This window comes from Taudactylus pleione, unplaced genomic scaffold, assembly GCF_031769625.1.
Source record: "Taudactylus pleione unplaced genomic scaffold, aTauple2 ptg000304l, whole genome shotgun sequence".
Classification (NCBI taxonomy): Eukaryota; Metazoa; Chordata; class Amphibia; order Anura; family Myobatrachidae; genus Taudactylus; species Taudactylus pleione.
Window position 1 is genome coordinate 290,347 of NW_028284705.1, and position 14,036 is coordinate 304,382.

The 14,036-nt window shown below is 51.2% G+C and overlaps 1 protein-coding gene across 1 annotated transcript in view; it reads right to left on the reverse strand.

Moving 5' to 3' along the window:
- The window catches only part of LOC148511581 (microtubule-actin cross-linking factor 1, isoforms 6/7-like), a 255,456-nt gene that overhangs the window by 18,144 nt on the left and 223,276 nt on the right, over positions 1-14,036 (reverse strand). The window contains exons 35-37 of the mRNA XM_088442060.1: positions 13,216-13,370; positions 13,062-13,136; positions 8,553-8,670 (exon numbers count right to left, since the gene is read on the reverse strand). Of these exons, the coding sequence (XP_088298186.1) occupies positions 8,553-8,670; positions 13,062-13,136; positions 13,216-13,370 (348 nt within the window). The remainder of the gene's footprint in view (positions 1-8,552; positions 8,671-13,061; positions 13,137-13,215; positions 13,371-14,036) is intronic.

The window sequence follows — 14,036 nt, forward strand, 5'->3', positions numbered from 1 at the left end:
ATGAGATATGGTAAGAACTTACCCTTGTTATCTCTATTTCTACGAAGTCCATAGGGTTCCACAGGATACCTTGGGGTATAGGTGATGACGTCAGTCTTCAGGCACCACAGAGTTAAAGTTTTCAGCCTCCCAGGATGCATCTGGGTCCCTCTCCTATACCCCGCCCCCGGGCCAAGGCATCTCAGTTACGTCACAAGCCATAGGCCGGAGGAGAAGAAAGAGAGAGAAGAAAAAAATCTGGACACTTACAAGAATCACATTCTCACCATAGGGAGATGGAAAAAACGGTGACCAGAATAAAGCCCATCTGCAGTACAGGTGCGACAGGGCGGGAGTCCTGTTTAACCCTATGGACTTCGTAGATATAGAGATAACAAGGGTAAGTTCTTACCATATCTCATATTTTCTACTTCAGGGTCCATAGGGTATCCACAGGATACCTTGGGGATGTCCCAAAGCAGTATCCTTTAAGGGTGGGGACGCTCCTGTGCTGAGAGGAGAATCCGCCACCCGAAGGAAGCATCCTGAGAGGCAAAGATGTCAAAAGCGTAATACCTCACAAAGGTATTGACAGAAGACTACGTAGCAGCCTTGCAGATCTGAACTGCAGAGGCACCACGTCTAGCTGCAAACGAAGGACCCACAGACCTAGTGGAATGAGCCCTCACCAAGGAGGGAACTGGAAGACCTTCATGAAGATAAGCTTCTGAAATTGCCATACGAATCCAGCCTGCCAAAGTCTACTTTGAAGCAGGCCAACCCTTTTTACGGAAGCCATAGAGGACAAACAAGGCGTCCGACTTCCTAAAAGAAGAAGTGCAGTCAACATAAATTCTCAATGCCCGCACAACATCCCAAGTGGCGTCACCCACTGAAAGTCCAGGTGAATTGAAAGCCGGCACAACAATTTCTTCATTGATGTGAAAACTGGATACCACTTCGGGAAGGAATCCCGGACGAGTGCGAAGCACCGCCTTATTCCTATGAAAAATCAGAAAAGGGGGTCTACAAGAGAGAACCCCTAAATCCGAAATCCGTCTGGCCGAGGCAATGGCCAGAAGGAATATGGTTTCAGCTGTAAGCCATTTAAAGTCCACTGAGTCCAGTGGTTCAAACGGCGGTCCCTAGAGAACTCTCAGGACCACAGCCCAATTCCAAGGCGCCACCGGTGGAACAAAAGGTGGCTGAATGCGAAGAACACCTCGCATAAAGGTGTGCACATCAGAGAGCGCAGCAATCCTACGATGAAACCAGACTGACAGGGCAGACACCTGCACTTTCAGAGAAGCCAGGCGAAGCCCATGATCCAGTCCAGCCTGTAGGAAAGCCAACACCCTAGACAGGCGGAACTCCCTAAGGGAATACCCTCTAGGTCTACACCACCGGAAGAAAGTATGCCACACACGATGGTAGATTCTTGCCGAGGAAGGTTTACGAGCTCTTAGTATGGTTTGCACCACGGAGCTAGAAAAACCCTCTGGACCTTAGCATGACCGTTTCAACAGCCACACCGAGTCAGGTCCGGGTGAAGACAAGGACCCTATGACAGCAGATTCGGTCGTAATGGTAACCTCAGAGGAACGTCTACTGACAGACTCTGGAGGTCGGAGAACCAGTGCCGTCTGGGCCGCTCGGACGCTATCAACAGTAGCGTACCTCCTTCTTGATTTGAATTTCCGTAATACCCGCAGAAGAAGGGAAAACGGAGGGAAAAGGTAGGCAAACTGGAACGTCTACTAGACGGACAGGGCATACACCAGAGACGCCTTTTCGTCTCATGTTCGAGACCCGTACACCGGCAACTTGTTGTTGTGCCGGGACGCCATGAGGTCTATCTCTGGAAGACCCCACTTGTCCACCAGACTACGAAAGACGTCCTGGTATAAAGACCACTCTCGGTTCCTCCTTGCTGGTTTAAATAGGCCACCGTGGTGGCGTTGTCCGACGGGACCTGCACAGGGTGACCCTGGAGAACCGGCTGTGCCCGCTGGAAAGCTCTTGACACCGCATGGAGCTCCAAAATGTTTATTGGAAGCTCCGCTACCGCCCGAGTCCACCTGCCCTGAAACAAGTGTGGACCCGTGACAGCTCCCCAGCACCGGAGACTGGCGTCTGTTGTTAACATTACCCAGTTCGCCACCCAGAACGGGCGACCCTTGTTGAGGTGGGTCGTCTGCAAACACCAGGTTAGAGACAGGCGAACATCCGGAGTGAGCCCCATCATCTGGGACTTGAGACACTGAGGCAATCCATTCCATCTGGACCGGATCAATAGCAGCAGAGGTTTGGAGTGAAATTGGGCGTACTCCACCATGTCGAATACCGAAACCATTGAGCCCAATAACCTCTTTGCCAAGTGTATCGACACTCGACAACACTGCAGACAACTGCGCACCCTCAACTACAAAGCAAGGATCTTTTCCTCCGTCACAAAGATCCACTGCTGCCTGGAGTCCAATAAGGCCCCGAGGTGCAGGACGCTCTGAGACGGGGTGAGAGTGGACCTCTGCCAGTTTGTCAACCAGCCGTGACGTTGCAGTACCGCAATCGTCAGATCCAGATGGTGTAAAAGAAGCTTTGGAGACCCCGCTATCAACAGGAGGTCGTCCAGATAAGGCAACAGTCGGACTCCCTGTGTCCGCAGGAGAGCCGCCATGACCGCCATGACCTTGGTGAATACCCGTGGAGCAGTCACCAGGCCAAAAGGCAGTGCCCGGAACTGGAAATGTTCGTTGCAGATTGCCAATCTGAGGAACTGCTGATGGTGCAAAAGAATAGGGACATGCAGGTAAGCGTCCTGGATGTCCAATGACACCATGTAGTCCCCAGGTTCCAGTGCCAGAATAATGGACCGCAGGGTCTCCATCCGAAACAGAGGCACCCTCAAGGACTTGCTGAGGGCCTTTAGGTTTAGTATTGAACGGTAAGAGCCATTGGGTTTCTGCACCAAAAATAGAATGGAATAGAAACCCAGGCCCCTCTGGGAAATTGGAACATGCACTGCGACCAGCACCGGGCGAACTGAAGCAGGCGCCCCCCACTTTGGGGTCCCCCAAAAGGAGGCCTGGACCGTTAGGCCGCAGGTTTGTTATCTGACCTAGGAGCCGGACGTCTGGTACTCCAGACCTGTTTCTTGGGCTTGGACAATTTCTTGGCCCCAGCCTGCCGTGGAAAGGACTGTACTTTAGGCCTACCTTGGGCCCTGTGAGGCCAAAAGGACGACCCACCAGCACTAGAAGGAATCGTAGCAGACAGAAGACATGCAGATTTTGCTGCTGCCAACGTAACTACAATTTTGTCCAGATATGGACCAAATAGTACCTGTCCAGACCTTCTAATCCCTTTTTGGAATCCGCGTCCGCTTTCCAAGAACGCAACCATAAGGTGCGACGAGCAGCCACGGCTGCAGAGGAGATCCTAGAGGTGAGCATACAAATATCTAAGGCCGCTTCATTAATGTAAGTGGCCGAGTCTCGGAGATTTCCCACCAACTCGGTCTGTTCAGCCGAACAGTCAGAGTCCAAAGACGCCTCCAAATTATCCGCCCAGCGCTCCATAGCTCTGGCTACCCAACACACGGCCAGAGCCGGTCTGGATGCTTCCCTGCAAGGGAATAAACGGATTTGAGGCAGATCTCCACCTTGCGGTCAGTGACATCCTTCAAGGATGACATCGAAGGCATAGGCAACGTGGCACCTTTTGACTAGGCGTGTGACATGTGAATCCACTTGCGTACGGGATTCCCGCTTAGAAAAATAATTGACCGCAAACGGATAAGCCACGGCTAAGCGTCTCTGGGGCTGAAACCGTTTACCTGGATTTTTCCACGCCTCCTCTAAATGATCCACTAATTGATCAGAAAGAGGGAACACCGTAGCCTCACCCTTAATATCCCTAAAAAGGCATATATGAATGTGGCCACCAAAGGATCAATATCCTCAATAACTAAAGCCGAGCGGACCGCTCGAATAAGACCAGGGATATACACCTTGGACTTAGCGTCCGGCTCTTTGGTACGGAGAGGTTCTTGGTCAGATAGATCCAGAATCTCCCCATGATCTGACGTCTCATCGTCATCCCCATAAGGAGCAGATAAAGACGCCACCGGCCGTTATGAGGCCGCAACACAGACCCCCTGTAAAACATCGGACAAATGCTGAACCGATGTAGTTAAGAGTATTAACCCACGCAGGCTCCAGAGAAACCTGGGAAGGGACAGGGAGACTGTGGGGTACCATCAATTGTCTCGGGAACTCCCGCATGGGTGACGACACCACTGACTGCTGGGACAAACCCGTCTGGGTAAACGCAGGTGGCGGAGCTAGCTGGCCCACAAGGGTTGTAAGCGCCTTAGCGAAACAAGCCCAGGGAGGTTCCTGTACCGGGACCGTGACCATAATCGGCCGTGACAGTGCCAGGCACTGGGGGCATAACCCCTCCGCGTTACCCTCCCCCTCCGCTATTGGTACCTTACATGTAGTACACATGAGCTGGAGAGGAAAATCAGTCTCAGACATGATGGTACGTATGTGACACTAACACCTATACGTATTGGTATAGTGTGAATAACACCCTGCACACCGCGCACCGCAAGGGCTTTGAGCAGAGCAAGATCAGGGACAGTAATAAAGCTGACAGTAGAAAGTGAAAGTACAGACAGCAGGCTAGCAGATTAGTCACATACAATGCAGAAGAAACAAATCCCTGCACTATTAGCGCTGGTTCTCAACTACTCAGACCCTCAGGCTGGTAGGACTCAGCGCTGCATACACTGACCTGTAGCAAACAGAGGAGAGGTATGCTGGGGGACCCAGACCGCAATGCCACCTCTCACAGGCTTCCAGCAGCGTTCACCATGCTTTAAAGATGGCCACCTCGGAGCAGAAGATGAAGGAGGCCGGCCTGGGGAGGATGGCTGACACACTGTGGCCAATCAGGCAGAGCAGAGAGGCTGTGTGCAGCAGGGGAGGCGCCGGCTGTGAGACAGGGAAAGCGCGCTCCCCTGGCATGCATTAACCCCTGGGACGCCGCAGCGCATGCCGCTCAGCAGCGGCCCGCTGTCCCAGGGGGTAGTGGAAGCGCAGGTTGGTCGCCTGGCTCCACGCTGCAGCCAGTCCCCAGGGAGCCCCCTGCCTGGGGACTCAGGACCATGTGACCAGCGGGGACCCACCGCAGGACCCCGCTGCTTACCTGCATCCCCTTGGATCCGGCCATGGTCCAAAACATCTGGGGACACCGCTAGCCGTGACCCCAGATGTCTACCAGCATCCCCGGATCAGTACCGGCGTTCTGGTACCGGCGGGGTGTAGGGGAGACGGCATGGACGTCAGTACTGACTGTCCATGCTGTACTCCCAGATGTGCAGCCAGCGCTGCCTTTAAAAGAAACTTCAGGGGCTCTTCACAGCCCCCCTCTGCACAGTGCCTCTGACTCCGGCCAGGCACCGACGAAACTGGGATGCCTTGGCCCGGGGGCGGGGTATAGGAGAGGGACCCAGATGCATCCTGGGAGGCTGAAAACTTTAACTCTGTGGTGCCTGAAGACTGACGTCATCACCTATACCCCAAGGTATCCTGTGGATACCCTATGGACCCTGAAGTAGAAATAAACTATAACATATTAAAGTCCATAAAATATGAACAATAGTCATGTAATCAGATTATTTTAGCACATTTATATAATGTTAAAGGAGCCACTTTGAATGAAGGACCTCTTTTTGAGATTGGCTTTATTTTGGGTTAATCATATCTTTGAAATAATTTCTCTACAAATCATAAACTGTGTCCTACATAAGATGGCGGCTGTAATCCAGCTGCTGCTGACGCTGATATTTGTGGTGTATTCCATGCGCATCTATAGGCTAGATTTAATGTATAAATTTCAGGTGTGTTTAACTCAAAATACAGACATAAGTGTACAAATGTAGATTTGGAAATATGTAAACGGGCAACTCTCATGTGGTCTCCTAGGCAGCTCTAACTGATCCTGGCACAGATGTGTTACTCCCTCCCAATTATTCTGTACTCTATATAAAGTGTATGCTTGGCAGTCTAGGCTGTGTCACATATGGTAAATTGCGGGAGATGGGACAAGGTATTGGGGTGACAGGATGAGTGTTGTCCTGGGACAAGGTAACAGGCTTATAGGTGTCCTGGGACAAGGTAACAGGCTGAGGGGTGTCCTGGGACAAGGTAACAGGCTGAGGGGTGTCCTGGGACAAGGTAACAGGCTTATAGGTGACCTGGGACAAGGTAACAGGCTTATGGGTGTCCTGGGACACGGTAACAGGCTTATAGGTGACCTGGGACAAGGTAACAGGCTTATAGGTGACCTGGGACAAGGTAACAGGCTTATAGGTGTCCTGGGACAAGGTAACAGGCTTATAGGTGTCCTGGGACAAGGTAACAGGCTTATAGGTGACCTGGGACAAGGTAACAGGCTTATAGGTGTCCTGGGACGAGGTAACAGGTTGACGGGTGTCCTGGGACAAGGTAACAGGCTTATAGGTGTCCTGGGACAAGGTAACAGGCTTATAGGTGACCTGGGACAAGGTAATAGGCTTATAGGTGACCTGGGACAAGGTAACAGTCTTATAGGTGTCCTGGGACAAGGTAACAGGCTTATAGGTGTCCTGGGACAAGGTAACAGGCTTATAGGTGACCTGGGACAAGGTAACAGGCTTATAGGTGTCCTGGGACAAGGTAACAGGCTTATAGGTGTCCTGGGACAAGGTAACAGGCTTATAGGTGACCTGGGACAAGGTAACAGGCTTATAGGTGTCCTGGGACGAGGTAACAGGTTGACGGGTGTCCTGGGACAAGGTAACAGGCTTATAGGTGTCCTGGGACAAGGTAACAGTCTTATAGGTGTCCTGGGACAAGGTAACAGGCTTATAGGTCTCCTGGGACAAGGTAACAGGTTGACAGGTGTCCTGGAACAAGGTAACAGGATGACAGGCTAAAGGGGGACCTTGGACAAGGTAACAGGTGGCGTCCTGGGACAAGTGGTGTCCTGGGACAAGGTAACGGGATAACAGGCTGAGGGGTGTCCTGGGACAAGGTAACGGGGTAACAGGCTGAGGGGTGTCCTGGGATAAAGTAATGGGGTAATAGGCTGAGGGGTGTCCTGGGACAAGGTAACATGGCCACAGGCTGAGGGGTGTCCTGGGACAAGGTAACAGGGTAACAGGCTGAGGGGTGTCCTGGGACAAGGTAACAGGGTAACAGGCTGAGGGGTGTCCTGGGACAAGGTAACGGGGTAACAGGCGGAGGGGTGTCCTGGGACAAGGTAATGGGGAAACAGGCGGAGGGGTGTTCTGGGACAAGGTAACAGGGTAACAGGCGGAGGGGTGTCCTGGGACAGGGTAACAGGCTGAGCGGTGTCATGGGATAAGGTAACAGGGTAACAGGCTGAGGGGTGTCCTGGGACAGGATGACAGGCTGAGAGGTGTCCTGGGACAAGGTAACAGGGTAACAGGCTGAGGGGTGTCCTGGGAAAAGGTAACGGGGTAACAGGCGGAGGGGTGTCCTGGGATAAGGTAACAGGGTAACAGGCTGAGGGGTGTCCTGGGACAAGGTAACGGGGTATCAGGCTGAGGGGTGTCTTGGGACAAGGTAACGGGGTATCAGGCTGAGGGGTGTCCTGGGACAAGGTAAAAGAGTAACAGGCTGAGGGGTGTCCTGGGACAAGGTAGCATGGTAACAGGCTGAGGGGTGTCCTGGGACAAGGTAACGGGGTAACAGGCTGAGGGGTGTCCTGGGACAAGGTAACGGGGTAACAGGCTGAGGGGTGTCCTGGGACAAGGTAACGGGGTAACAGGCTGAGGGGTGTCCTGGGACAAGGTAACGGGGTAACAGGCTGAGGGGTGTCCTGGGACAAGGTAACGGGGTAACAGGCTGAGGGGTGTCCTGGGACAAGGTAACGGGGTAACAGGCTGAGGGGTGTCCTGGGACAAGGTAACGGGGTAACAGGCTGAGGGGTGTCCTGGGACAAGGTAACGGGGTAACAGGCTGAGGGGTGTCCTGGGACAAGGTAACGGGGTAACAGGCTGAGGGGTGTCCTGGGACAAGGTAACGGGGTAACAGGCTGAGGGGTGTCCTGGGACAAGGTAACGGGGTAACAGGCTGAGGGGTGTCCTGGGACAAGGTAACGGGGTAACAGGCTGAGGGGTGTCCTGGGACAAGGTAACGGGGTAACAGGCTGAGGGGTGTCCTGGGACAAGGTAACATGGTAACAGACAGACATAAATTGTAGCGTAAGGTCTGAATGTAAAATGTCTCTTCCCAGCTATTAAAGTTGGAGCTTATTCCAGCAGTGATCACAGGTTTTATTCTATTTGTAGTACAAATAAAGTTGCAGACTATCCTTCTATAGACGTATTGTAACGGTAGGTGAGTCAGCCGTGATGACGGTGTGGTATATTGATGTAAGTGATAACTGCCAGGCATGACAGAGTCTGAAATATATTAAATGTGCTAAAATAACCAGGTATCAGATTCCAGAGTACTACTCTAGGACTGATCATGTATATGATGCACAATATCCTTACCCACCTCTACAGGGATCATTCTTCACCAGAAATTCATCAAGAGCGATCCAGCCGCCTCCTACACGCACCATGAGTGTACTCCGCAAAATCCGTACCATGCGCAGGAGCTGAGACTCCCCAAACTGAGAGAAAGACAAACTGACATTCTGACACAGCGAGGAAATAGGTGCAGGCAGGGAGATGTCCAGCAGAGGGCGTTAGAGAGAGAGAGGGAGATGCCTAGCAGATGGTACTACTGACACAGCGAGGAAATAGGTGCAGGAAGGGAGATGTCCAGCAGAGGGCGTTAGAGAGAGAGAGAGAGAGGGAGAGGGAGATGCCTAGCTGATGGTACTACTGACACAGCGAGAAAATAGGTGCAGGAAGGGAGATGTCCAGCAGAGGGCGTTAGAGAGAGAGAGGGAGATGCCTAGCTGATGGTACTACTGACACAGCGAGGAAATAGGTGCAGGCAGGGAGATGTCCAGCAGAGGGCGTTAGAGAGAGAGAGGGAGATGCCTAGCAGATGGTACTACTGACACAGCGAGAAAATAGGTGCAGGAAGGGAGATGTCCAGCAGAGGGCGTTAGAGAGAGGGAGATACCTAGCAGATGGTACTACTGACACAGCGAGAAAATAGGTGCAGGAAGGGAGATGTCCAGCAGAGGGCGTTAGAGAGAGAGAGAGGGAGATGCCTAGCAGATGGTACTACTGACACAGCGAGGAAATAGGTGGAGGAAGGGAGATGTCCAGCAGAGGGCGTTAGAGAGAGAGAGAGGGAGATGCCTAGCAGATGGTACTACTGACACAGCGAGAAAATAGGTGCAGGCAGGGAGATGTCCAGCAGAGGGCGTTAGAGAGAGAGAGGGAGATGCCTAGCAGATGGTACTACTGACACAGCGAGGAAATAGGTGCAGGCAGGGAGATGTCCAGCAGAGGGCGTTAGAGAGAGAGAGGGAGATGCCTAGCAGATGGTACTACTGACACAGCGAGGAAATAGGTGCAGGCAGGGAGATGTCCAGCAGAGGGCGTTACAGAGAGAGAGAGAGATGCCTAGCAGATGGTACTACTGACACAGCGAGGAAATAGGTGCAGGCAGGGAGATGTCCAGCAGAGGGCGTTAGAGAGAGAGAGAGGGAGATGCCTAGCAGATGGTACTACTGACACAGCGAGAAAATAGGTGGAGGAAGGGAGATGTCCAGCAGAGGGCGTTAGAGAGAGAGAGAGGGAGATGCCTAGCAGATGGTACTACTGACACAGCGAGGAAATAGGTGGAGGAAGGGAGATGTCCAGCAGAGGGCGTTAGAGAGAGAGAGAGGGAGATGCCTAGCAGATGGTACTACTGACACAGCGAGGAAATAGGTGGAGGAAGGGAGATGTCCAGCAGAGGGCGTTACAGAGAGAGAGAGAGAGAGAGATGCCTAGCAGATGGTACTACTGACACAGCGAGGAAATAGGTGCAGGAAGGGAGATGTCCAGCAGAGGGCGTTAGAGAGAGAGAGAGGGCGATGCCTAGCAGATGGTACTACTGACACAGCGAGGAAATAGGTGCAGGCAGGGAGATGTCCAGCAGAGGGCGTTAGAGAGAGGGAGATGCCTAGCAGATGGTACTACTGACACAGCGAGAAAATAGGTGGAGGAAGGGAGATGTCCAGCAGAGGGCGTTAGAGAGAGAGAGAGGGAGATGCCTAGCAGATGGTACTACTGACACAGCGAGGAAATAGGTGGAGGAAGGGAGATGTCCAGCAGAGGGCGTTAGAGAGAGAGAGAGGGAGATGCCTAGCAGATGGTACTACTGACACAGCGAGGAAATAGGTGGAGGAAGGGAGATGTCCAGCAGAGGGCGTTACAGAGAGAGAGAGAGAGAGAGATGCCTAGCAGATGGTACTACTGACACAGCGAGGAAATAGGTGCAGGAAGGGAGATGTCCAGCAGAGGGCGTTAGAGAGAGAGAGAGGGCGATGCCTAGCAGATGGTACTACTGACACAGCGAGGAAATAGGTGCAGGCAGGGAGATGTCCAGCAGAGGGCGTTAGAGAGAGGGAGATGCCTAGCAGATGGTACTACTGACACAGCGAGGAAATAGGTGCAGGAAGGGAGATGTCCAGCAGAGGGCGTTAGAGAGAGAGAGAGGGAGATGCCTAGCAGATGGTACTACTGACACAGCGAGGAAATAGGTGCAGGCAGGGAGATGTCCAGCAGAGGGCGTTACAGAGAGAGAGAGAGAGAGAGAGAGAGAGGGCGATGCCTAGCAGATGGTACTACTGACACAAGGAGATCCCTAACACAGGGGCACATGTATGAAGCTCTGGGAAGTGATAAAGTGCAGAGTGATAACTGACCAACCAATCATTGTTCAAACACAGCCTGTAACATGGCAGTTGGGAGGTGATTGGCTGCTCATTTATCACTCTCCAGAGCTTAGTACATCTGCCCCATAGGGAGATCCACCTAATATGGAGCTACAGACACCTTGAGCCCATTATCAAATGGGGACATATTAGTCCCTATGAGTAGGAGGCTAAAATCGCAGAGTTAACCCGATACGTGGGGGGATTTACAGCAGACACAGGAAAAGGATTATTTGGCAGTTCCATGGGACGATCAGTTCTATATGTGGAGGGATAAAGGCCTAGATCCCTATCCTGGGAGACACAAGGAGATCCCTACCACTGGGGCTACAGACACAGAGAGATAAGCCTGACACATGGGGCTACATACTGTACACCAGACAATCTTCACAACATGGGGCTACAGACACCAGGCAATCCCTACTACATGGGGCTAAAGACACTAGGCAATCCCTACCACATGGGGCTACAGGCACCAGGCAATCCCTACTACATGGGGCTAAAGACACTAGGCAATCCCTACCACATGGGGCTACAGATACAGGGAGATCCCTACCACATGGGGCTACAGGCACCAAGCAATCCCTTTCATATGGGGCTACAGAGGCAGGAAGATCCCTTCCACATGGGGCCACAGACCCAAAGCATACAGCTAAAGCAACACTCGAGTGGTTTAAGGGGAAACATGTAAATGTGTTGGAATGGCCGAGTCAATGCCCAGATCTCAATCCAATTGAGAATCTGTGGTCAGACGTGAAGATTGCTGTTCACAAGCGGAAACCATCCAACATGAAGGAGCTGGGGCAGTTTTGCTTTGAGCTATGGGCAAAAATCCCAGGGGCAAGATGTGTCAGAGAAGGCAGAATGGCCAGCCAGAGGGGGGTGCACACAGGGCAAAGCAAGGAATGCTGGGACATGACACGGGACAATAGTCTGCCACAGACTCAGGGCTTAGCAGAGGATGAGGTCTATCAGATGTGGCTGCAGAAGAGCAATGCTCTGCGGGGAGGGGGATTAGAGGGGGAAGCAGAGACAGAATGAAATCAAACTAGAGAAGTCTGTAAGAAAGGAACAGATGAAAGGAGAGAAGAATAAGCTGCGACTTTATTAGTATGTCTGAGACAAGCTGAGCTTCAGGAGACTGGGATAACTATCGCTCCACCTGGAGGTGCCAGGGAGGTCCTGGGTGACGGCCTTTGTAATGGGAAGCCCTATGTCTTTATATATAAAGCATACACTGTACATACTGTGCTTATATACATTAAACACCAACAGACGCTGAAGTGCTCATATGGAAGCGTCGGTCTGGTCAATGTAACTGAGCGAGTGTCCAAGTCCCCAATGCTTAAGAGATTTTGAAGGGTTTTAATTAGTTTTAGACGTGCTGTTAGGTTTTTAACACTATTTAAAAAGATACAGACTTGTTAAGTGATGACACCTTATCTGTCTTGATGGTTGTGTCCCCCCCACCTGTTCTATATCAGCCCCACACACAGGAGACACAGTGTGAACAGGGACTGAGTATAACACAGACACAGAACAGGGACTGAGTATAACATCCAGGATACGGGCATCTGTCCCTGTCAGTGCATTACCTGCCGTGTCCTGAGATGTATACGGAGAATGGGGTTGTGTCGCCCCCACCTGTTCTATATCAGCCCCACACACAGGAGACACAGACACAGAACAGGGACCGAGCATAACATCCAGGATGCGGACGTCTGCCCCTGTCAGTGCATTACCTGCCGTGTGTGTCGACCATTTGTCCCTGTCGACCTATTGTCTGTGTATCATCTTTTGTCGATCAACTGTGCATCTATATAGTCATTGTCAATCTCCTATACCACACCCATTAAAGTGTGCCACTATTACTAAGTTATACAAGTGTTGGCCATTTTTATTGAGATGAAAATGCACAGAAGCCCATGTAAATAGCCCAGCCACTGTGCACTGGAGTCAAATGTGTTTGTGACAGTTGATCACCAAGTGGCGAGTAGACTGAGAGAAAGGAAAAAGTGCTGATATATCATATTGCTGTATAAAGGCCCACCACTACCACTGCATGTGTATCTTATAGATATTATAGTACTCTCTATATGGTGAGACAGTAAGGTTAGCCGGAGATTGAGCAGGAACTGAATGAGTCTGTTACAGTTAGTTCAGGACAAACTTTCAACACTCACCCGATATCGGTTGGCGCTAATTTGCTGCACCTGAAAGCGCTTAACGCAGTTACACTGAGCCACTTGTCGGTTCACCTGTAGCACAAACATAACAGGCGTTACGAGGGCATCACCGTGCAGATGCGGAGATACCATGAGAGATTCCTCTTCTTACCTCATCTTGAATTTGATCGGCATCTGCGCCTCTTCTCAAGGGATCTCTTGTGGGATGCAGGGCACTCACAAATTCATAGTAGTCAATAAAACCATCACCATTAATGTCAAATATATTGGCCACAGCGGTCATCTCCAGCGAGTTTGTGGGAAATCCTGAGAGGGGATTATTTGGTTAGTAATGCAGGAGTGACGTCTTTTCCAACACTCTTATCGAGCAACATTACCCAGTGATGATATGCAAAGGATGGAAACTATTTCTTTGGTCTCTCATAAACCCCCCTGGACCCCATTCTCCTTCCCAGGCTGAAGGTCAGGCCAGAAATGTTCCTTTCCATGTAGCTGTCGCAAGACATTGGAATGTGTGTGGTGTTGGGGAGTGGGTTTAGTCAGTGAGATGGGACCCACCACTAATTAATAGGATATTGATAGGTACTGCCCAAATATCGCTGTCACTAGCCCACAGACCTGTAAATCTGAGTTATCTGACAATGTTCAAAAAAATGTCGTCTATAGATCAGACCCCAAATCCACTATCCAACACGTTTGTAGCTCACAACCTGATTAATATACACAGCCAAGACATTTTCATATTGTTGGAGACACAGTTGCACAGGGCGATTCATACACATAGTTCATTTGTATAACTTATTAACTTGTAAACATATCTTTAGTGATGCCCGTTATGAAGTGAGTTGATGGTAAGAAATTAACTTTGAACATACTTTTGTGGTTTTGATGTTGATATCCTTCAGATACCAGTCTAAAGGCGCCCATCCACTAGCAGACATGAAAACGACTGCACGATTACGACATTGTAAT